General features: G+C 40.4%; 1 protein-coding gene across 3 annotated transcripts in view; it reads left to right on the top strand.

The window, feature by feature from the left end:
* Positions 1–26,427, top strand: part of cacna1ha (calcium channel, voltage-dependent, T type, alpha 1H subunit a) — a 483,986-nt gene that overhangs the window by 216,641 nt on the left and 240,918 nt on the right. For all 3 annotated transcript variants that reach the window (XM_034190926.1, XM_034190928.1, XM_034190927.1), the window contains exons 3-5: positions 19,054–19,165; positions 20,731–20,864; positions 24,833–24,930. In XM_034190926.1, coding sequence (XP_034046817.1) covers positions 19,054–19,165; positions 20,731–20,864; positions 24,833–24,930 — 344 coding nt within the window. The remainder of the gene's footprint in view (positions 1–19,053; positions 19,166–20,730; positions 20,865–24,832; positions 24,931–26,427) is intronic.

Genomic DNA, 26,427 nt, shown 5'->3' with positions numbered 1-26,427 from the left:
TTTGCCTTACAATATAAAGTGCCTTGGGGCAACTGTTTGTTGTTATTTGGCGCTATATAAATAAAATTGATTTGATTTGATTTGACCTGTGGCGTTTGTTTGTGGAGTTTGCATGTTCTCTCTGTGCTTGTGTGGGTTCCATCTGGGTGAAAGACATGCAGGGTAGGTGAACTGGAATATTTAGAATTGTGCAGGACTCCCTTGTAAAGGAGATCTTGATCTCAATTGGACTAACGTAGTTGAATAAAGATTACATTAAAGTTAAACACATTTGGAGCAAAGAGTGTGAATACTTATGTACACGTGATTTCTTTCTTTTTAGTAAATTTGCAACAATGTCAAAAAACTAAAACTTTTTAATCTTGTCATTATGCAGTGTTGTAAGTACAGTTTTGAGGGAAAAATTAATTTACTCCATTTTGGAATAAGGCTGTAACATAACAAAATGTGGATGTGTGTGTGTGTGTGTGTGTGTGTGTGTGTGTGTGTGTGTGTGTGTGTGTGTGTGTGTGCGCGCGCATGTGTGTGATTAAATGAATTGTCACTTCTGTTTTGTTACACGGTTTATGTATTCTAACCATGATTACACAGATTTTTTTAGCAATGGAAAAACAATAGCTTTTTTTTAAAAATATTACATCTCAGTCAATGTCTATGTAAACTTTGGTGTGTTTCCCATAAAACAAACAATCGTCACAATGTTTTACACATATATGTATATTCCTTTTGTAAATAGTTTTGTCTGCTGTGTCAGTAGCATGGGCCAGGCAGAGGGTCGCCCCTTTGAGTCTGGTCTGCTTGAGGTTTCTTCCTCAAATCATCAGAGGGAGTTTTTCTTACCACTGTCACCTGTGTGCTTGCTCTGGGGGTTGGTAAGGTTAGACCTTACTTGTGTGAAGCGCCTTGAGGCAATGTTGTGATTTGGAGCTGTATAATTGAAATAAATCTGCCCAGCTGTTTAACACATACTTACTTATTCCTGCAGGGTGTTCTTGATCTGGCCAGCTGGTCTTATAGGGGTTATCATAACTAGGAAAACAGATATTCTGTCATTCGGACACCACAGACATTTGGCTACTTCTAGCACCTATTTTGTCTTTGCTACTCCTCTGTTGGGTTTATTTTGGTTTATCATGTTTTAATGATGACTTGCTTCACTGGCACTGGCAGGTCTTTGTAGATTAGACAAACAATGTCAGATCTCAAATTCAAGAACAGCACTTGAAATCAACTGGAGACATTTTATCTAGTTAGTGAAGTAATGATGGAATAACACCACATGCCGAAAGCACAAGAACACCCCCACCCCCCATGGCTGTATGTCAAGTACCCTGCTGTACGATCGTGTGGCCTCCCATAACATTACCACCATCATCATATTCACTGATAACACTACGGTTATCATTCTAATTACTGGTGGGGATGAGAACGTGTAGACAAGAGACATGGCAGACCTGGCAACCTGGTGTCATAGCAACAATCTTTCTCTAAATGCAGATAAGACCAAGGAAATAATTACTGACCTAAGGAGATGGGGGGGGGGGGGGGGGGGGGGGGGGGGGGGGGAGCTACACACAAACTTCACAGGTGTGACAAAAGTAGAGAGAGCAGCAATCTTCAAAGTCCCCATGGCTAACCTCAGTGAGACCTCATCTTACATCACACACCAAATTATCCAAACGTTCCAGCAGAGGCTCTACTTTCAAAGTAGGTTGAGGAAATTTGCATTGCTACCCACAATTCTCAGCATCTTCTGTAGATGTCTGAGCAAGATTATTTTTGCCTGTTCCAGCTCTGGACAGGAAGGCTCTTCAGCAGCCCCCCCAACACAATCCAGAACGTTTACCACCCCAGGTTCACAGGAGGGCATGCAGCATCTTCAGGGACACACACCTCTGACACCTTTACCATCAGCTGGATACTACAGGAGCGTGAAGTCCAGGACAAGAAGACAAACAGTTTCCATGCACAGAAAAATAAGCATTTATTCATTATTATTTTTTTCAACCCCTATCTTGGTGGGCTCAGGGTCTCATCACTGCTTTTTGCAGATGATGTGGTCCTGTTGGTGTCATCGGTCTGTGACCTCCAACACTCACTGGAATGGTTTACAGCTGAGTGTGAAGCATCTTGGATGAGGATCAGCACCTCTAAATCTGAGGCCATAGCTCTCAGCAGGAAGCCGATGGATTGCCTACCGCATGTAGGGAATGAGGTCTTAGCCACAACTGAAGGAGTTCAAGTACCTCAGGGTCTTGTTCATAAGTGAGGGGACAATGAAGCGTAAGATTGGCCGGAGAATCGGCGCAGCAGAGGTGGTATTGCATTCGCTCTAGAGTACTGTTGTGATGAAAAAGGAGCTGAACCAAAAGGCAAAGCTCTCGATCTACTGGTCAGTCTTCGTTCCTACTCTCACCTATGGTCTTGAGGGTTGGGTAATGACCGAAAGAACTAGATTGCAGGCACAAGTGTCCAAAATGGGCTTCCTTAGGAGGGTGGCTGGTGTCTCCCTTAGAGATAAGGTGAGAAGCTTGGTCATCTGTGGGGAGCTCTGAGTAAGGATGCCTCCCTAGGGAGGTGTTCCAGACACGCCCATCTGAGAGGAGACCCCGGGGAAGACCCAGGACTAGGTGGAGAGAATATATCTCCACTCTGGCCTGGGAACGCCTCGGAATCCCCCAGTCAGTGGTGGTTAGTGTGTCCCAGGAAAGGGAAGTTTGTGGTCCCATACTGCAGCTATTGCCCCCATGACCCGATCCCGATAAGCGGTTGAAGATGAGTGAGTGAGTGAGTGATTTGTTTTTTTATTATTTTATTTTATCTTTTTACTCTGGTTTAATCTGGTACAGTTTTATTCTGGATGCACTTCTTTACACAACTCCAGATTACAACTGCAGCAATTAACTGAATATTAATGAACTATTAAATGAATTAACAACTAATTTGATGCATTTTCCTCCCTTTTCTTTAAAAAAATCCACCTTCTTTGAGTTCATCTTCTTTCATTCATTCATTTTCTACACCCACCTATTACAGTTAAGGGTCATATAATTTCATCTTCTTAAATGTGAATGTTTTCTGGTTTATTACTGCCGCCAAGGAGGCAATGTTTGTCTGTCTCTCTTTTAGCAGGATAACTCAAAAAGTAATGAATGGTTTTCAATGACATTTGATGAACTGACAGATAATATATATTCTGGAACTGATATCCAGATGAATGTTTTGCATATATTTGTAACATTTACTGAAAAGTTGTGAGAAGATGTTGATGGAATTTGGTTATCAGATGGATCATGTCCTAGATAATGTGGGATTTTATTTGGAATTCACTCTGGAACGTATTTTGGATCCAGGATCCATAAGAGGTTTTAAGTAATGTGTTGTCTTAGTAGAGGTTTGCACTCTCTGAGGGTCTTTGAGTTTTCCGAGTTATTTTACTGCTGTCAGGCAGTAAACTAAATTTCATTTCAATTCAATTTGCGCTGTGAACAAAACATTTGAAGGAGTCATCCTGGGCCCGGAAAACACTTTTTGAGATTTTTCTGATTTTATTTTTTGACATTTTCTTAACATAAACATTTATCAACTAATTGAGAACATTATCATTTATGAAAATAGTTGTTAGTTGCAAAACTATACTAGATGCGTGTGGAAAATGGCCCACTTTTGGCCTTGAAACCGAGACTTTCTGTTTGGGAAGCAACTGAGCCAAGCACTTGCATCACCCCTTACTGTAGACCAAACAATGATGCTTTTTGTGGTTGAATGGTTATAGTTCAAATATGTAAAACAACCAGCTGATACTGACACCCCCCCCCCCAAAAAAAAAAAATAATAATAATAATAATACTATGGTTGAATGAGACAATGAATTCCAATTAGCAACACTGTGTTCAGTAAAGTAGGAGGTCTTTAGAGGGTCTTGGTGAAATTCTTAAAGATAAAATTACCCAAGATCCACACATAGAGGTTTTCCTGTTTCCAGAGCAAACTTCCACCAACACTAGTTTCGAATTCTAAAAGTGGCTTTTCATAAGCTAAATTAGATCTGATCAACTGTCAGGAATATGTACTCATGCCCTTGAATGGAAGTTTTTTTTTTTGTGTGTGTGTGTTGTCAGGTTTTTTTTAGCAACTTTTTCAGTTTCTGAATTCTTTTTTCACAGATCATTGGTTATCTCTGCTCTGCACAATTTGTCATTGCTTTTTGGCACTTGTGTCTCCTACTGATAACTGAAAGATAAACAAACAGGGATGAAATTGGACCCTCCATCCAATTTTGGGGTGAAGGTAAATCCATAACAGAAAAATGAGTAGAGAAAATGAGAGTAGTTGAGGATCTTTTGATTGAGATATAATGCAAAATGTACACCAAATGGTCTTTTCAATATTAAATTCAAATGTCCACAAAATCCACAATCCTGATCACATCTGGATCAAATTGCGTCAGGTAATTGTGAGTGTCAGTCTGCACCTCACTTTCACATATGTGGTGGATAAGATATAAGTTTACGCCCGTTTTGGCATCCCTGCACTGGCTTCCAGTCGCTGCAAGATCGGATTTTAAAGTACTGTAATTAGTTTATAAATTGTTCATGGACTTGCACCTCCCTATCTGGCTGACCTGGTAAGGCCTTATGTACCAACTCGGGCCCTGCGTTCACAGGGTGCAGGACTTTATGTGTTCCCAGGGTGAATAAAAAGTCTGCCGGTCACAGAGCTTTCTCTTACCGTGCCCCTGCTCTGTGGAACACATTCAGTAGTCGGATACTGTGGAGACTTTTAAGTCACATTTAAAGACTCATTTGTTTTCCTTGTTTTATCATTAGTGTTATGATGTGTTTTTATTCTTGTATTCATTTATGGTTGTCTTTTTATTGTGTTTTAAATTTTTAATTCAGTTTTTTCTCTTTTTATTATGTTGTGTGAAGTGCCTTGAGACAATCACATCGTGAATTGGCGCTATATAAATTAATAAATTTGAAATTTATTTTAAGTTAAAATATACATTAAATGGGGTTTTCAATGTTATATTTAAATGGTCACAATATCTGTAATCTGGATCAGATCTGTATCAAACTTTGTCAGTTGATAAAGGATACCACCCTACATAATCCCCTCACATATGAAAGAAATTTGAGTTATGAATTTTTGAAAATTCATTCAGTGTTAAAAAATAGGGATTTTTCCAAATTTCCAAGATTGTTCTTGACTTTGACCTTTGACTTATGACCTTGAAAATGTAGTCAGTTCTTGAATATCAGGATATGAATCTTTAGTAAAAGTTTCATAATATATGAAAAATTGTGGGTTCCAGGCTTTTCACGAACAGACAAACAAACAGTGGCGAAAACATTTTCAGGACTTTCCCTGTCTGGTCCCATGTCCTCCCCTGCTTTGGTCTTTGCCACTTTCTGTCTGTGTCTGCTTTACACTTTGATCCTATGTTTTTGTTTTTAGTTTAGGATTACTTTAGTCACTGGTTTTAGTTTGCATTTTACCACTAGAGTCATTCCTTTTAATTTATTTTAGTTTTTGCTTTTGTCACATATTAGTTTCAGCCCTTGCCTGTAATTGTCTTGTTGATCACTTTCCAGTTCTCACCTTTGTTTTTTGTTTTTTTTTCTGTTTTGGTTTTGTTTCTTTGCCCCTTCCGTGTGTAGATTCTTTTGCATTATATTTAGGATTCACCTTTCAGTTTATTTCGGTCTGCTTAGTGTTCACTTTACTGCACGCTCTTGCACCTGCTCACCTTATCTTTGTTTCCTCCCTCCACGCCTCCATTTTTGTCTGCTTTGCTTTTTGTCTGACTGCACCCTCTTGCTCTCATCTTCGTTTCTTTGTTTCCCGCACCTGTGCCTTGTTTGCTGTGATTGCCACCTCTGTTATTTAAGCCTTGTGTGTTTGGTTCTTCTTGCTAGTTCGCTGTTCCTGTAAACCTCGTCTAAGCCTTTTGTCATAGTCCTGATTGCCTTGCTGATTTTTTTTTTTAAATATGCTTTGTGTTTTTGATCAGGGTTTTGTCTCAGCCTTTGAACTCTGTATTACTGTGTTTTTGACCTCAGCCAGTTTTTGACCACGCTTCAGCCTTACCCCTGCCTGATACCTCTGCCACGCTGACTGCTACTCTGTGTACCCAACAACTGCCTGCTTGTGAGATAAAGACTTTTTTGATCAATCCTATGCTCCTGTGTGTGTGAGTCTGCCTTTGTGTCCCCACCCTCTCTGAGCCACGTTGCCTTACATCAGGGGTGCTCAAGTTCGGTCCTCGAGAGCTACCTTCCTGATACTCTTAGTTGTCTCCCTGCTCCAACACACCTGAATCCAATGAAAGGCTCATTAAAAGTCTGCTAACGAGTCTTTCATTGGATTCAGGTGTGTTGGAGCAGGGAGACAACTAAGAGTATCCAGAAGGTAGCTCTCGAGGATCGAACTTGAGCACCCCTGCCTTACATCATGATAAACGTAATCTCCAACTTCATTGGCAGAGGTAATTAGGTGAATTACCATGTGCACAAAAACGTGACTGACACATACACGGACAAATGAAGGAAAAAAAGAATGCAATCCTTTCAGAATTCTTTTGATTATAAATTTATGTCATAAAATCTTAACTGAGAGTCTGCACTTTGAGCTGAATGCAAATAATGCACCTGACCTCAGATAGACTGTGGAGAACAGCTGATATTCAAAAACTACCACGTGTATGGACCTCAGCATTTACTTGCATCCATCCGACAAAAGAATTAGCTGTACTGTTTAACACATTGACGTCTGAGGACTGCAACCAAGGAATGAGACTCAATGGGATAAATTTGTAGCTTATTGCAGAACATGCAGAGGAGCAGCACAGGATGCATTTTACTTGTGGGATGAGAGTTAAGAGTGTTGCGCCATTGGAACATGCACAGACACTGAAATAAGCAAAACAAAAGTTAACGATCAAACTGTTTTCACTCATTGATTGTGATGAGAGACAACTGGACAACTCGGAGTCTGTAGTGCTTCAGTGGTACTTTTCCTCTCACTGGAATCTCTGCAGCTTCTTCTCTTCTTTGTCGACGGCAGCTTGACAGCTCGACTGAACTGACTTAACATTGTGCGTTTCTGCTGTGAGGGTTGTAGCGTATTTGTGCTTATTTGTAACTGTGCCAGAAACTGAACTTACATTAACAGGTTCAGATGCATTTGTTCGGTTTATCACACTTTAAACCTGAAACTGCAGATAGGTTTGTGAAAGTCGCACCTCCGCCACACCTTCAAGGTGTGTAAAAGTGATTATTGTCGTGTATTTATCTAAATACTCACGCCGACCCTCACTGTGGGTATTTGGCTTTCATATGCCAATGGACTCTTCAAAGCATTTAACATTACATTCAGATATTCATATCGTTTGACTTGGAAGGCTTTTATTGTTATCTATTTGCACAACAGATGCTGATGATAAACACTGACTCATTTATTATGCAGTCACAGACACATGGATCTAAATGCTGCTTCATAGACTGTGTGTTTGCGAGATGTTTTCTTTCATCCTCTGTGTCTTATACACAGTGACGCCGGTAACTTATTACTTAACGCATTACTCTAATCTGTCCGCACCTAAAGTCTTCTTCTGAGGACAATGTAAAAAAATGGAAAAATGTCAATCTGGTCGTGTTTTTTGCATAAATACACAATATCCATTCATCCTTAACAGACAACAAACCAAGGGCAAATCTAAACAGGAAGGGGGCAACACCCCTAGATTATAGGTCTACTTTTGAAGACATTTTTCATACTACTAATACTACACTCAACAAAAATATAAATGCAACACTTTTGGTTTTGCTCCCATTTTGTATGAGATGAACTCAAAGATCTAAAACTTTTTCCACATACATAATATCACCATTTCCCTCAAATATTGTTCACAAACCAGTCTAAATCATTCACAAACCAGTCTAAATCTGTGATAGTGAGCACTTCTCCTTTGCTGAGATAATCCATCCCACCTCACAGGTGTGCCATATCAAGATGCTGATTAGACACCATGATTAGTGCACAGGTGTGCCTTAGACTGTCCACAATAAAAGGCCACTCTGAAAGGTGCAGTTTATCACACAGCACAATGCCACAGATGTCACAAGATTTGAGGGAGCGTGCAATTGGCATGCTGTCAGCAGGAATGTCAACCAGAGCTGTTGCTTGTGTATTGAATGTTCATTTCTCTACCATAAGCCGTCTCCAGAGGCGTTTCAGAGAATTTGGCAGTACATCCAACCAGCCTCACAACCGCAGACCACGTGTAACCACACCAGCCCAGGACCTCCACATCCAGCATGTTCACCTCCAAGATCGTCTGAGACCAGCCACTCAGCCAGCTGCTGAAACAATCGGTTTGCATAACCAAAGAATTTCTGCACAAACTGTCAGAAACTATCTCAGGGAATCTCATCTGCATGCTCGTCGTCCTCATCGGGGTCTCGACCTGACTCCAGTTCGTCGCCGTAACCGACTTGAGTGGGCAAATGCTCACATTCGCTGGCGTTTGGCACGTTGGAGAGGTGTTCTCTTCACGGATGAATCCTGGTTCACACTGTACAGGGCAGATGGCAGACAGCGTGTGTGGTGTCGTGTGGGTGAGCGGTTTTCTGATGTCAATGTTGTGGATCGAGTGGCCCATGGTGGCGGTGGGGTTATGGTATTTGCAGGCGTCTGTTATGGACGAAGAACACAGGTGCATTTTATTGATGGCATTTTGAATGCACAGAGATACCATGACGAGATCCTGAGGCCCATTGTTGTGCCATACATCCAAGAACATCACCTCATGTTGCAGCAGAATAATGCACGGCCCCATGTTGCAAGGATCTGTACACAATTCTTGGAAGCTGAAAATGTCCCAGTTCTTGCATGGCCGGCATACTCCCCGGACATGTCACCCATTGAGCATGTTTGGGATGCTCTGGACCGGCGTATACGACAACGTGTACCAGTTCCTGCCAATATCCAGCAACTTCACACAGCCATTGAAGAGGAGTGGACCAACATTCCACAGGCCACAATTGACAACCTGATCAACTCTATGCAAAGGAGATGTGTTGCACTGCATGAGGCAAATAGTGGTCACACCAGATACTGAGTGGTATCCCCCCCAATAAAACAAAACTGCACCTTTCAGAGTGGCCTTTTATTGTGGACAGTCTAAGGCACACCTGTGCACTAATCATGGTGTCTAATCAGCATCTTGATATGGCACACCTGTGAGGTGGGATGGATTATCTCAGCAAAGGAGAAGTTTCTGACAGTTTGTGCAGAAATTCTTTGGTTATGCAAACCGATTGTTTCAGCAGCTGTCCGAGTGGCTGGTCTCAGACGATCTTGGAGGTGAACATGCTGGATGTGGAGGTCCTGGGCTGGTGTGGTTACACGTGGTCTGCGGTTGTGAGGCTGGTTGGACGTACTGCCAAATTCTCTGAAACGCCTCTGGAGACAGCTTATGGTAGAGAAATGAACATTCAATACACGAGCAACAGCTCTGGTTGACATTCCTGCTGTCAGCATGCCAATTGCACGCTCCCTCAAATCTTGTGACATCTGTGGCATTGTGCTGTGTGATAAAACTGCACCTTTCAGAGTGGCCTTTTATTGTGGGCAGTCTAAGGCACAACTGTGCACTAATCATGGTGTCTAATCAGCATCTTGAAATGGCACACCTGTGAGGTGGGATGGATTATCTCAGCAAAGGAGAAGTGCTCACTATCACAGATTTAGACTGGTTTGTGAACAATATTTGAGGGAAATGGTGATATTATGTATGTGGAAAAAGTTTTAGATCTTTGAGTTCATCTCATACAAAATGGGAGCAAAACCAAAAGTGTTGCATTTATATTTTTGTTGAGTGTACTTAGAATAATAATAATAATAATAACTAAATATTAAATGTTAGAATTTAATAGTTACACCCATGAACAATGTATATTAGAAAGTTTTACCATTACAGTGCTGTCAAAGTTTAAATATGTCAAGAATGATGTCTTCATTTTATTTTTTTATAAAACAAGTATTTATGTTCACTGAAATCAAGAAAGGGTGACTATAAAGTGAGTATTGGCAAAACAGGTTTTTTCATGTTGAGGTGGCGTGGGGTTGTTGTCGGCAGCTGCTGAAAGTAACTAATAAAGCAACTAGTAATCTAACTTTGTTACTTTTTAAATTGAGTAATTGGTAAAGTAACTGAGTTACTTTTCAAGGAGTAATCATTAATCAGTAAATGGATTACTTTTTCAAGTAATTGTGGCAACACTGCTTATACGTGTGCATGTGCAGAACCGCATTTGGTGCTTGATGCTTTTTACGAGTACTTCTGTTATTATGAGTTTAAACTAGGTAAATTACTGATTTAGGTGCACATGTGACCAAATCAGCTAATGCTCAAAGGATCCAGTGGGCCGATTCTGTTTAAAGATATGTGCAGGCAAGCAGAGTGCATGTGTGTTGTGATGCCACTTATGACAGGCATGTGCCAGTGTTGTTCTATTTATGGGTGATTCTTTAACTACGGGCACTATTGGCCTTGTAAATGTAATTTCCACCACACCATTGCCTTACAATATAAAGCGCCTTGGGGCAACTGTTTGTTGTGATTTGGCGCTATATACATGTGCTCTGATGTCACTGTTTATCTCCATAGAAACTACCCAAACAATCTTTCATACAAACTGTTTAAAGGGACATTACAGTGTTGTGGTGGAAATTACGGCAATAGTGTGGGACAACTACATTTTGTTTAAAAAAATCACAACAGTTGTATGATATTGAATACCCCAATTATGTTTTGATTATTTTACTGATATTTTATTCAGAGATATTTTAAAACATTAGAAAAAACGTTTCTTTACCATTCATTTTTATCATTGAAGATCAAAAGTCTGGGTGTGGGACAAGCACACAACGGCAATATTTGCATATAATGATGCTGAAAAAAGGTGAAAAAGTCATCATAGACTACTAGAACAAATTTCTTAACACACTTTCATTGTAAAGATAACTATAAAAGTGTGAAATTTCCGTTTTTATGTTTTTCATACAATATGATCAAAGGACATAATAAGTGCCCGTAGTCTAAGAATCACCCTTATACAGCACTAGACTTTAGACCAGGTTTTTTATGCTCTAACATTGGAACAGACAATATCAGTGCACCAGCTCTGTGCACTTGACCACACCTTGTTTTACATGAACACGCCCACAGGAAATCATAAAAGGACAATTGCATTTACTGAAAACTAGTAATGACATTTGCAATGCATCATGTACTGTGTTATGCAGGTTAGAGGACAGGGCTCAAAATATTGTTCTAGTTCTACAAAATCAATTAGATTTGCAAGCCATCTTCCTGCAGAGGAATTTGGTTATTGTGAAGTGATGTTGATGTGCAATAGGTGGATGCAGTGCTCTTTTTGCTAAAGTATACTCATTTGTGCTGCCTGTGTTATCATATCAATTCCACAACCTCAGACTAATGAAAACATTTCCTCAGCTACTCATCATTCCACCGACAAACACAGAAATTACTTGTCTGTCAAGATGATACAAATACATGCCTATGTGGACTCAAATGTAATCAAATGTCAAAATCTACCAGGAGTATTTTCTTAGCAGAAAAGTTAAAGCTGAGATTTTCAATCCATATTTAAAATTTTAAAACAATCACAAATTGAATTTCCCTTCCAGATCACTTGAGGCTCGGGTTAACAGTGACTGCCACCAGTGCTGTTGTGCAACAGGGAAGGCTGCTTTTGGATGAAGAATAAGAAGATGCACAGGACATGTCTGGAAGAAGTGAGAGAAGCAGAAAGTTAGAAGAATAGAGAAGAGAAAGGCAGATGTACTGTGTGATGAAGAGACTGAGCAGAAGGAAAGTAAGGCCAGGAGCATTGGAAGTTGGTTCAAATTATCATGGTGTGGATGGGAGTATTTTAAGAGTGTGTTAGACGTTAAATGAAAAGTTGTATATGTGAAGTTGGAAATTGAAGGGGTGGTGATGAATGTCAAGGGAGCAAAGTGTGTTGAGAAGGTGGAGGAAGTATTTTGAGGAGCTGATGAGTAAAAAAAAAAAAAGAGAGAGCACGAGAAGACAAGATGATTTGGAGAGAGTAAATCAGGAAGTGCACCATATTAGTAAAGATGAAGTGAGGACTCCTATGAAAGCAAAGAGTGGAAAGAAAGCTGGTTACATGACATACCAGTGAAGGCATGAACATGTTTGGGAGAGATGGCAGTGGAGTTGTTCACCAGAATGTTTCATAAAGTCTTGGAAAGTGTAAAGTTGACTAAGGAGTGGAGAAGAAGTGTGCTGTTTCAGATTTGTTAGAATAAGGGTGATGGGCACAGCTGCATTAACTACAGAGGCATAACAATGATCACCCACAGCATGAAGGTATGGGAAGTGTCGTGGAAGACAGGCTTACAAAAATGTGAAGATTTGGAAGAAAATTCCAAATCACGACTTATGCAGTACATTGCATATTTTTTTTCAGCTGTTGCATTGGAGGATTTGCTCGCATATATTGGGAAATGATAAATGTTCTGTAGGATTGAATTATGTGACTGCTTTAGATCTATAAATACACACCATCCTCCACATTCTGACACTACGTAGGCTTGATCTGATTTGCTCTGAGTACTGAGACATAAATCAGCATTAAGCAGTGGGACTAAGAGCATCCTGTGACAGTCCTGGTCCAAGCCAAGGGAGAAAAGCTAACATATGCATTTTTAATTTGCTTGAAGCTGCACAGAGAAAGCATTCAGTCGAGTTTACTTCGCTAAACGAAACTGGGTGCGTAACATAAATATAAAGCAGAAGTTCAGTTTGAAAAGCATGGGGATCTTTGTTGTCGTCTGTGCTGTGAGCTTGCTTTGCATGACAGCAGGGCTTTGACTTTTAGGATCAATCAATCAATCAATCAATTTTTTTATATAGCACCAAATCACAACAAACAGACATGCTGTGGAGGGGAGCAGAGATCGATCACTAATGATTAAATGCAGAGTGGTGCATACAGAGCAAAAAGAGAAAGAAACAGTGCATCATGGGAACCCCCCAGCAGTCTACGTCTATAGCAGCATAACTAAGGGATGGTTCAGGGTCACCTGATCCAGCCCTAACTATAAGCTTTAGCAAAAAGGAAAGTTTTAAGCCTAATCTTAAAAGTAGAGAGGGTGTCTGTCTCCCTGATCTGAATTGGGAGCTGGTTCCACAGGAGAGGGGCCTGAAAGCTGAAGGCTCTGCCTCCCTTTCTACTCTTACAAACCCTAGGAACTACAAGTAAGCCTGCAGTCTGAGAGCGAAGCGCTCTATTGGGGTGATATGGTACTACGAGGTCCCTAAGATAAGATGGGACCTGATTATTCAAAACCTTATAAGTAAGAAGAAGAATTTTAAATTCTATTCTAGAATTAACAGGAAGCCAATGAAGAGAGGCCAATATGGGTGAGATATACTCTCTCCTTCTAGTCCCCGTTAGTACTCTAGCTGCAGCATTTTGAATTAACTGAAGGCTTTTTAGGGAACTTTTAGGACAACCTGATAATAATGAATTACAATAGTCCAGCCTAGAGGAAATAAATGCATGAATTAGTTTTTCAGCATCACTCTGAGACAAGACCTTTCTGATTTTAGAGATATTGCGTAAATGCAAAAAAGCAGTCCTACATATTTGTTTAATATGCGCTTTGAATGACATATCCTGATCAAAAATGACTCCAAGATTTCTCACAGTATTACTAGAGGTCAGGGTAATGCCATCCAGTGTAAGGATCTGGTTAGACACCATGTTTCTAAGATTTGTGGGGCCAAGTACAATAACTTCAGTTTTATCTGAGTTTAAAAGCAGGAAATTAGAGGTCATCCATGTCTTTATGTCTGTAAGACAATCCTGCAGTTTAGCTAATTGGTGTGTGTCCTCTGGCTTCATGGATAGATAAAGCTGGGTATCATCTGCGTAACAATGAAAATTTAAGCAATACCGTCTAATAATACTACCTAAGGGAAGCATGTATAAAGTGAATAAAATTGGTCCTAGCACAGAACCTTGTGGAACTCCATAATTAACTTTAGTCTGTGAAGAAGATTCCCCATTTACATGAACAAATTGTAATCTATTAGACAAATATGATTCAAACCACCGCAGCGCAGTGCCTTTAATAACTATGGCATGAATACATTTATGCTTGAATGTTGGTGCACATGTGTGCAAGATCTGAGGCAGAAGGGGGCTCAGAACGTGTTGGCTGTGGAGATTAAACGGAGGTGCCCAGGGAGGCATACAGCGACGCACAGGGACGAGATTCCCCCAAATATACAAATCTCCCATTTTTACTTCTCTGGCAGATTACCATAATCTTTTATCTGTGAAGGAAGCTTCGACCTTAGCTTGGTCTTCTTAATGCTTGTGTGTCTCCGTGTATGTTTGAAGCACATGCATTATCATTTTCTATCTGACTAAGGATGCATTTTTATCTTGGCATTAATAGTCACAAAAACACATTTTAGCACCACATTCTGGTTTTACGTCATGTTACTCCTGCTCCGCTGAGGGCTGCACAGAACATCTTGTTCACTGATGTAATAACTAAACCCCTAATATTCTGTTTATTTAAAGACTATGTACATCACAAGTTTTAATGGCCCAGATCTGCTGAATTAAATGTGGAGCTTCCCAGTGTGAATGATGCTTCTGAACTGGACAGTTCATTGTACACAGTCCTCATCTCAATTTTGACTATTCAACTACAGGAAAAAAAGATGAGTTACATAACACTTATTTGAGCAGCAGTGTGTTTTACCAGAAGAAAATACAATACACAGGCCACTTGTGGAAAGGCACTCAGTTTCAACTAACAGGTACATTATGTGATCCAAACTGAGTAAGATTCCAAAATCGATCCTTTTCTCTAGTCCGGCAATGCCTCAGATAGGGATAGGAATTGAGAACCATCAGAATTTCAAAATTTTTAAATCATATGCCCTGGACTCTATCAGTTGCTCTTGCAATATCATGATGTCAAATTCTGCATCTAGCAACAAGGCTACAATGTCTGATCCAATCCAATATCGGTATTGGTTTCTGATGCCATTGTAATTCAAGTATCGGAAAATACTGATACAACCTGTGGCCTTTTCTAATACTGGAGAGGAGCCACATCTGTGAAACCTCAAGTACTGCATGATCTCTGCTGTTTGCTGCTTAGTGTGAGGAGTGGTAAGTTTCTGAACTGAAGCCGAGCTGTTTGAGAGAGGTCTCCTTCACAGTGTTCTAGCCACGGCTGTCGACAAATTTCCACCCAGCTCTTGGGTTCAAATTGTCTGTGCCGCCGAGCACGGATTTTCCCAAAAATGAACTGAATTGTTGCTGAACATGTTTGCTGAAAAATCAGCCACTTCAGCATCCCAAGGCAGTGAAACGCTATGAAACGGCAGCTCAGAGTGGAGCTGGACAGAGTTTCTATCCTCTGAATGGGAAGAAAACTCCATCAAAATCCTTCAGAATTAATCTTGAGTTCCTCACATGAGCGTAACTGATGATACATTTAGAAATTTACCATTTATTTTACAGTTGAAAGGCTTTGTGCTTCCAAAAAGTTCCAACTTTGCTCTAGCAGGAAAACAGAGAGGAGAGAGAGAGAGAGAGAGAGGAGAGAGAGAGAGGAGAGAGAGAGGGAGAGAGAGAGAGAGAGAGAGAGAGAGAGAGAGAGAGAGAGAACTTAATTTTTAATTTTATTTTTTTACTCTAACACTTGCTTTGACAATGTAAACCTATGTTTTCCCAAGTCAATAAAGAGAGTTGGACAGACAGGGAGAGAAGGAGAGAGCGAGAGAGAGTGCTGTCTTTGATCTTTTACGTATGTAAAAATAAGTCTACAAAGGTCTTTAAAATAAATAAAAGTACTTAATTCTTTCAACAAAACATCATATGTTGGCTTGCATCATAGAAGTACCTTCTGGCAAATTATAGCTGAACTTTCAGGTCTCCTTTGTAAGAAAATCCTCCTCTAAACACTTCGTCATGAAACTGTATAACTGGGAATACAAAATATCCTCATAGAAAATCAACAATAATAATAATAATAATAATAATAATAATAATAATAATAATAATGGTATTGGAATAGTATCGGTAATATCCAAATTCAGGTATCGGGCTTTAATAAGAATTGAAAAAATGTAGATCGTGCATCCCTACTACAATAATTCAGAAAACTCACGTAGGCCCACATTTTTCCACAGAAAATTCATCAGGCATTGATAAGGAAATCTATAAAGAAAAGGTATTGAAGTCGCCATTGATGTAGACCCCTTTCCATTCATCTTTTTACCCATGATGTATCATGCAACACCATTTTGTGGGCCAACCCTCTGCAGACAAAAACTGATGCCAAAGCAGGAACATTAATGGATTAAATGCCTCCATTTCAATGTCCCACATGCTACAGCAAGTCTTTGGATGAAGCAACATTTGCTTGCTACAAGGAGAAGCTAAAGGCGATTGATGGTTTCCACCCTGATGATGGAAAAGCTCCTGACTGGAGTTTGGACGTTATTTTTTTTGTCATGAACAAAATATAAATTTTGAAAGCAATGAAATTTTGAGACAATGTTAAATTTTATATTCCCAACATACTTTGCCCTGCAAACGTATTCGGCCCCTTGGGACTTCACACATTTTAATTTATTTTTGCCATTTCAAATTTAAAAAATAAATCAGGCTTCTCAATATAAAAATGTCAAATGATCTTCCATAAACTCAAACTCAAAGTAAAGCTGTACAACTTGATATAAATTAATTAAAAATATAAAGGCCAAGATGATTAATCGCTCAAATAAGTCTGAAAATAGTCACCACATTTTTTATGTCTTTAAATTGAATCAAGCTTTTTTTTAAAATATATTTCTTAAGCTATTACAGCACACTAAATTATTTCTGCAAATGTTTCTGATTATGACAGGTGGGTGAATAATAAACACCAGGATCCTCAAAATGCTTGAGGCAGCATTGTAATTTGCTGTGATACAAATAAAGTAAATTGAATTGAATTGTTTGCTGTAGTCTTGTCCTTGGTGGCGTTTCCACATCACCTGTCTACTGGTGATGTCACAGCATGTACTGTACTGTATGCCCCCCCCACACACACACACACAGACACACATGCCATATTCACAGGGCAAGTAATGAAAATTAAATACTGACATGACACAGTTGTCTTTTTTCAGATCTGTAACAAATTAACTGTTTCTAACCTTGTAACTCTTTAAATGTAAAATGTTTCATGCCTCCCTCTCTGTTGGGAAAGTGTAGGAACACGGACCCACAACAGGGGGCGCAAATGAACGGACAATGGAGTAAGTCAAAATAACAACGCTGTACTGTTGTGAATGTGCACAACGAATACAACCAATTACAGAAATGGACAAAAGTCAATACACAAAGGTGTCGTGTGGGCAGGCTCGAAGATAGGAGACGCCTCTCCAAGGTAAGACCGGAACCACACGGCTTCCTCCGCCACAGGACCCCGGGAATACTGGAGCCGCCAAGTCCCGAACTCCCAGGTGGCCACTGCCTCCGCGTGTCGGACCTGGTACTGCTGGCGAGGGAAAAAGAACAGTTAGATGGGGGCGCGTTTGCACCCAGAACTCCGAACGGCAGGAAAGGTACCTCCACCTCTCGTTGGAACAGTAAACCAATAACTAGCTCAGTCAAAACTGTGTACTCAGTAGGCTTTGATATGTTACCTCTCTGGTAGAAACGATATCTCGGCAATGAGGTGGAGATGCCGTCCTGCTGATATACCCCACTGATGATTGCCGTCAGCTGTCTCAGGTGATGGGTGACAGCTGTCACCGAGGCTGCTCCCGTGAGGCGGCGGCGCCCTCTGGTGCCTGGAGCCCGCACTCCAGGCAGGGCGCCCTCTGGTGATGGTGGGCCAGCAGTACCTCCTCTTCAGCGGCCCACACAACACTCTCTTCCGGAAGCAGGTACAACATAATGGCTGAACAGACTCTGTAGGTGTGTGCAGACATATTTATATCAGCAACTAGTGACATTTGTCACAAAATGCCCCACGCACAGTACTATTTTCCATGTAAAGTGCAGTAATATCTACATGTGTGGGGTAGGTATTTGGTTGAACCCTCATGTGTTTGATGTAAAATGGGATACACAGTGGAAAAATTGAAGATTGACATTATATTTATTTAGAGGATGTGGCCAACAGTGACCATAAAAAAGTCAGTAGCCTTCGAAGAAATGCAACTATTGGTAATTTTTAAAAGTAGGTCAAGGCCACCGGCCTTCAAACCCATGTGAAGTACTTCTCCAACACATATACCCACCAAATATGAAGTTTCTGCGAGTAATGGGTGCTGAGCAATGTTGTGTCGACTGATTTGACAGTAGTGACCATTGGTGATCTTGAAAAGTAGGTCAAGGTCACTGGCCTTCAAACCCATGTGAAGTACTCCTCCAACACATATACCCACCAAATATGAAGTTTCTGCGAGTAATGGGTGCTGAGCAATGTTGTGTTGAAGGATTTGACAGTTGTGACCTTTAAAAGTAGGTCAAGGTCACTGACCTTTGAACCCATGCGAAGTCCTCCTCCAAGGCATGTACCCACCAAATATCAAGCTTTTGCGAGCTATGTTGTGGCAAACAAATTGTGGACGGACGGACGGATGGACAGACGGAAGGATGGACGGACGGACAACCCAGATGCTATATGCCTCGCCTCGTGGTGCATGCGCCGCGTGGGGCATAAAAATACACACGTGATTGTTCGTGAAATTCTCAAAGATAAAATGCACTGTTGGAAAGGTGGGAGGGAAATAGTGGAACTCGAACCCAGTAAGTTGCTGTTCGACTCATTAGGCATAATGATGGTAAGAATTATCTCGTTTTGCCCCACTGGCAACAATTGTTGCTGAACTGTAACTGTCATTTTCTACTCACAATAAAAAATAAGGAATTAACCCTCTTTGAGACTTTCGACCTTAACTTGATCTTCCACGTGGTTTGAGCATGTGTCCGTGCTGGTGATCCTGCTCAACTGTGTGACTCTGGGCATGTTTCAGCCCTGTGAAGATGTGACATGCCAGTCCGAGTGGTGCCGCATCCTACAGGTGAGTACAACAAAGCCTAGTGAATTGACATTTGTCAACATATTCTTTGTAATCATTGTTAGCAGATTCCATTACATGCTAGTTTTTCTGCTTGCGATCAGTGTCAACCAAAAGACATCACATCTTGATACACTGTGACAGATGCTGCTGTTGTTCACATTTAGATTCTTCAACAAAAGATCAGTGAAGTATTATGTTCCATTAATTTGTATATGTCTCAGGCATGAACAAGCAAAGCTCTTCAGCATGTCACCATCTCATTTAGGTCCTTCAGACTATATTTTCAGTAAATGATTCTGGGGAGCATTAGCATGGTTAAAACATTCAGCTTCTGGGGGGCTTCAATCCTCAGACTCCCCCAACTATGGCCCTCTTAACCTCTGCCATTTTAACTGTTTTTATTATTATTATTTGCTTCACACATGTCTCGAAAGTCCTCACCATCTCATTTTGGTCCTTCAGACTAAATGGTTAAGGAGAGCATTAGCATGGCTAATAGCCTTCATGCAATTTACACACTAAATAGTCACTGACTGACCTCATGTGCTGTCAGGGTTTGCTCTGCCGCTCACTTTAGCATTCCCAGATTCAATAACAACTCGACATTTAGCATTTCCTGTTTCAGTGTTGACTGTGCATTGAATTTGTGTCACTTCTCTATTCACGCTAGCTCTCCTCTTTCTCTTTTTTAAATTTTATTTTCTTTTTTTTAATTGAGGAAAACAAAAAGTTGCAAAATCCAGGAAGTGTTCACCATTTGACATTTCGTCTTTCACTGGTGACTCAAAATTTGGCACTTCCTGATTAAGTGTCAACTTGCCACTGAATTGACAAACCAGAAGTGTTGATCCAGGAAGTGTTCAACATTTGACATTTCCTGTTTCACTGTGGACTCAAAATTTTGCACTTCCTGTTTTGCTTCACTTGTCGTCTTCTTCTTCTTCTTCTTCTTCTTCTTCTTCTTCTTCTTCTTCTTCTTCTTCTTCTTCTTCTTATTATTATTATTATTATTATTATTATTATTATTATTATTATATAATTGCAGATATGGTTTTGTCACAAATAGGATGAGCTGCTTCATGAATTCCAAGGTTGAACAACTGCTACTAAATTATGACATTTTGAACTCAGTAAATTATTGGAAATAGAATCCTTGTGTCAAACAAAGAAAATTTTAAGCACATCTTTTATCTTGATTTTTTTATTTTTTTTAAGCAGTAATAACAATAACACCAATTCCGAATTGTTTGACAATGATAACTTCATTAATTCTCTTTGGCATTCTTCTCTCGTGTTTCAGATTTTCTTGCTGTAGTACAATGCTGATTCATGGTGCACTAAATTTATTATTGTCTATGTCTCATTAATTAAGAAGGAGACAGAGACAGAACTAGTTCCTGCTGCCATGAAATAAGATACAGGAGAACAGTCTTTTTCACACAGACACTGGTGATTGAAGTAAAATAAAAAGAAATGTTAAAGAAATGTTAACAAGGCACTGGTCTTCTTTTGTTGGTGTCTGGAAAACATGAGCTCTAACTTTACGTTTTGTCACTTACTTTCAGGTATTGGATGACTGTATCTTTGCATTCTTTGCAATAGAATTGGTCATCAAAATGGTGGCCTTGGGAATTTTTGGCTCTAATTCTTATCTTGGCGACAAGTGGAACCAGCTGGACTTTGTCATCGTCATGGCTGGGTTAGTATACCGCAATGCCTTTTGCTCTTTTCAATCAACAGAACGGGACTTTAACAGGAGATTTCGTGTCTTTGATATGTCTTCAGTTCAAGGTCATTGTCAGCAGAAAATAATGCTGGAACTGGAAATGGGATTGACATAAAAGAAAGAAAAAAATAATTGCATTGAAATTAATTTGGACATTGAATTATCTCATCAACAATGTTCATGTCTCTAGGTCCTTGGCCTTTGAGGCTGACAGATGCCTGGAAAGATAGATCTCGGGAGGACATGCTCACATTTTGCCTGGTGGCACCCTACAGATGGTTACTTTGAAAAGCTGGAAATAGACCAGTTGTCTGCATGGATAGTTTCCATCCAGGACCCGAGGTGCTTCCTTAGTGTCATGGATCCAGCGAAGCGAGACACAAGTGTATGCTCTCACACTTGACTTGAGATGCACTGGTTACCTGCTTGGGTGGTTTCCGTTCAGGACATAAGGCGTTTCCAAGTTGTTGTGTATGCACCAACATGCTCCTGGCCTGACTTGAAAATGTGGATTGGAGTCACAAGATGATAAATTATACTTGCTTTTCAACAGTTCAGTGAGTCACATTTGAACTCAGATACATGTGGTGTGCAACCAGTACACTCTGCGTGCCAGTCCCAAGTCCAGATCAATAAGGAGGGTAGAAAGAGGCAGGGCATTAACCTTCAGGTTTGTCAAAACTCAGTCATATGGGGTGTGCAGCCAGTACATTTTGAGTGGTGGTCCCAAGCCCGGATAAATGAGTAGGGTTGTGTCAGGAAAGGCATCTGGTGTAAAACAAGCCATAATTCCTTGGGCACTGGGAATAGCTCCAGTCTCATCCTGCATTCACTTAGCTATGAACAGTTGCATGAAAATCAGTCTCTTAAAGCTTCTGAAGCAATACAGATGTTTGGAATTTTTGATGTATGCAGTAATCAGAGAGGAAGAGACAACTTAAGTACAGTTAAGGCCCCTTCACACATAGTACGAATGTGGTCGTTCTGCCTACAACACCTGTGTCGGCAATGTGTTGTACACCTGTTGCTACAACTATCTGCGCAGACGAGCGGCTGAAAGAGAGAGTGTGCCCTGTGAGAGCCCATTTAATCCCTCTCGCGGCAGGTGTTGGCCAGATTCCAGGTGATACACATGAACATCTAACACCACACGCTTGGCACTTAGAAAACGTGTGGCCATTCACACTGTTAGCACGAAAACAGTCAGAAGACGATCGCTTTCAAGCTGGCAGTGAAATTTGTCTAAGTGCCCCCATGACTGTGGAGGTGCCAAGTACACATGTGGCATGCCAGAGTGTCGGCTCCCCCCACAACATATGTGCGTGTGTTTTGCGTGCTCCCCACTGCTCCCCCATCACGTGTGTGTGTGCGGTTCACATGCCCCCGCAGGCGAGGCGCATCTCATCTGATCACAGAGTGACACCTTGGTCTATGCGCTGAACAGACAGGGGGCGCGGTTGGCCACCAACAGCAGCGGCTGCTGACAACTCTGCTCCTGGACATCACAGCTGCAGAACAAGTACCGTGTTTTGATGGACATGCGTGTGTGCTTGGTATCCTCACGTGGAAATACATAAAAACATATATCGCGTTTGCGACGGGCTGGAGAGCACACCGCGCGCACATTGACAGGGTGTCCCTGGTGAGACAGACTGTCAGTTCATGTGAACATGCAGCAAGCAATCTGAATGTCATGTCTGTCTAACAGGACATGCAGCATGCCGCAGGACTATATGACAAGCCAACAGTGTGACAAATCCTCCAACTTCAGTCACGTATCAGCAAAAATATGCCGTAACAAACGCCATTTGGTCAGTTATCACGGTGCTTTTTTCCTCTTTTTTTTAAAAATTATGTTTATATCCTGGTTGATTTCAGGCATTTTTCCACACCTTTATTGCACAGCGATGGTACCGCAGTGGTGAAGTTTCTGGTTGACAACCAGAGCTTTTGAACATTGCAGGTTTGAATCCCATGGGTGGCATGTATTTTTCTTTTTTGTTTTCACAGCAGCTGCCCGATGTGGTTACACATACTCCAGCTGCTCGCACTGTGTTCTCGCTGTGACGGTTTCGTGCACGCTCGTGCTCAACACCACCCACAACCCACCACAAAACCATCACAGGGGGTTCATTCACACCTGCCCGTCAGCTCGATTTTTTTTTTTTTTTTTAGTGATTCGCTCATATGAGCTGTTCCGCCCTGATTTGCACTTATTCTTACTATGTGTGAAGGAGCCCTTAAGGAGTTAAATTGTTGTTAATTAAATTCATAGAGTTTATTAATAAAGTTCATTGACATCCAAAAATTTGCTAGGGACTTTTTTCTTTTTCTGTTTTGTTCAAGTAGGGGCCTTTCAGTCCTTACATTTTATGTTCATTTTAATATTAACACAGTTGTCAATGAGACCGGAATGACGGGAACTATTCCAAATGTGCTGCATTATAGCGCCCCGAAAGACTGAATAACTGTAGGATCCTTGTGGAAAAGTGTGGTCATTACTACATGGCTATCACATACAATGTATGGAGTAGCATTGAATGATGCATCCACACACACTTGTGTCATATGACTCATCCGTAATCAGGTGTAGTCGGCGATTATAGCAGGAAACAGGAATTTTGTCTGCTGTTTTAACATATCAGGCCCAATGTCCTCCCTTTTACTATCGGGACGCAAGCTGGGGTCCAACATCGGCAGTTTGACCCTAGTGTAACCTCGCTTTTGGAAGTTTATTCTTGTTCAACACAATCATACAAAACTGACAATCGCCAGCTCTCACTCTAAAAAACGGAACTGCTGTCTCAATGAGAAAAATTGATTTAACCATTTGCATAGATTTTCAAAGTTATTTCAACTTAGTTATTTTAACTTTCAACTGAGTTAATGCCATAAAACATCTCTAGTTAAGTTGAAATAACTTTAAAAATTGTTACATCAGTTTTCTTGTTGAGACACCGTTTCATTTTTTTAGAGTGTTTAGATGTTCAGAATGTTTAAATCAAATATTTTCAGATTGCTGGCACAAATTGATGCTATTCGTAAACCAAACCAAACAAAAAAGACCTGCAGACATTTCCATCAGGGAGAAATGCCTTCTATTGAAAGCAATGAAAACTAATGCGCGCTGACCCAGGTGTCCTGCATCATCCACGTGTCAGTGGCCATGATATTGGTGAAGTAAGAAAAAAATCTGGAGCTGTATTGTTTTAGCCTCCCCATGGTCAGAATAAGACAAAACGGCTGTTCAGCAATTTTCAGACTTTTCCAATTATTATGCAGTTTTTGAAAAAATGTTGGTGATGTCATCATTAAAGAATCATTGTAAATAAACTTCAACATATGCCTTACAAAACCAAAAAAAACAAACAACGATGTTACTGACTAACATGGCTGAACAGCTGACCAATTGATACGAAAGAGAAGAAAGATTGTTAAAGGTGTAACATTTGCTGATTGAAGGCTGACCTTTTCTAAAATGTGATTATGATTCTCTTTGACAGTCAGGCGGCCTGATGAAGTAAGTACACAGAATTCAAAAGTGTTGCGTCCAACTGTACTGTAAACACACATGCACCTGCCTGGAGAGAGAGAATAAATATGTCATGACTCATACATGATTAAGATGCCTGATGCGGGTGTATGCTTTGTGACTGTGTGTGCGTGTGCATTTGTGTGTGTTTGTTTGATCACGGCCTTCACATTGACCTTTATGTTTCACAGGTGAGGGTGGTCTCTGTGTCAGTTATGAACCCCATGCAGGCAAAATATATTACTGATGGCAGTATTAAAGATTCATTGTGTAGAGTTCTGCTCCAACTTCACTACATCAAAATACTTTGATTGCTGTTCTAGCTCTCTATATATTTTATTCTGGCTTTGTACAATTTTAGTTTTCTATAAAGTCAAAGTTTGTCTTTGTGCCTGTGGTATCTCCTCAGGGTGATGGAGTATTCTCTGGACGGCCATAACGCCAGTCTGTCAGCCATTCGTACAGTCCGAGTACTCCGACCACTGCGGGCCATCAACAGAGTACCAAGTACGTCATACCTGAACCCTTTGCAGGCATAGTTTGGCTACTGCTTTACAACTGACATGCAGATGAGGACAAAATTATTCCGCCCCTTATGAAATTTAATGTTTTCTTCAAAATTTTCCCAAGTGCTTTTTTAACAGAGCAAGGAATTTTCAACACAGCATTTCTAAGCATCCTAGTTTTCTTTTGGGTGCATAAATTATTTTACTTTGCATACAGAAACAAAATTATTTCATAAAAACAAACAACAACAAAAAACTACCAGGAAATTATTAACCCTCCTGATGTCAGTACTCCACTCCAGGGTGGACCGCGTCCCTTTTGCTGGGTAACAGCCTGCCTTCATTTGTTGCAGTTTTCAAAAAGTATCAGACATGTCTCCTGAAGGATTCAGGACAAGAAAATATTGAATATCATAGGGTGTCTGATCAGTTTGTCCTCATCTGTAGAATCAATCATTGTTGTACAATCAGAAGATAAAATATTTGGCATTATATAACAGCTGAGTGGATCTTTATCATTTGATTGGTGCTTTGGACATGACGGATTGTCACATGAATTATGTTACATTTACCGTGCAAATTTGGTTCCATATGTTTTGTACCATTGCACGCTGCAAACTCCGCCCATGCACACACTAGTGCGGGCAGTGTTTATCTAAACATGGCGGAGTTTGTTTTGCTGACGGACAACGATTTGAACTAATTGACAGTGAAAATTCTTCTAACACACGCACAAACAAATCCACTATCCCATAAGCCACCTGGAGGCATGAAGAGCTGTTAGGATGAAAACCCGGCCAAATTTCAGATTTTTCGCTGGACTGAGGAAGTACACAGTCTTTTTTTTTATCATGGACTACATCATCAGAATTATTTTTAATAATTAATGTTTTTATATTCTTTCAATGGAACAAATATTATCTATTTGTAAAGTTTGCTAAATCTCAGCCACATGGGATGTGCAGCCAGTAAATATAAATATTATTTATATATACATTCATTATTTGTATACTGATGGTCACATGGCTACTTTTCACCTGTTTTTCTTTTAGAACCATTTCTATGTAAGGGAACCAAAGAGCCAGTCTACCATGTGTTTCATGTTCCCTTTAATCTCACTTCCAGAAGTTGCAGGGCAACTGTGAATGAGTGAGAATTTGCACATAATTTGTCATTTTCCTAAAAGCGCTGCGACAAAGGTGGCCATGAATCTGCAGCGAAGTAGATCCAGCTGACAACACCGTCATAACAGAGTAGAAGATTATTAACCTGCAGGCTTGAGGCCAGGCTGCAGCTAATCTGTATTCTTTGTTGTTTCTTTCTCTTTTATTCCTTTAGTGATTTTCATATTTGTTGTTTGTGATTCACTATTTGAGTCTAAATCTCTCTGCAAAGCTGTTTTTACTGAAATAACAAACATTTTTTAAATTGATGAAATAAACATGGAATTGAAAATGATGATATTGTAGTGATTTGAATAATTGGGGAGTGAGGTGTC

Source organism: Thalassophryne amazonica, chromosome 16 (assembly GCF_902500255.1).
Source record: "Thalassophryne amazonica chromosome 16, fThaAma1.1, whole genome shotgun sequence".
Taxonomy (NCBI): domain Eukaryota; kingdom Metazoa; phylum Chordata; class Actinopteri; order Batrachoidiformes; family Batrachoididae; genus Thalassophryne; species Thalassophryne amazonica.
Note: the sequence above shows the minus strand (reverse complement) of the source record. Positions and strands in the feature narration are given on the sequence as shown.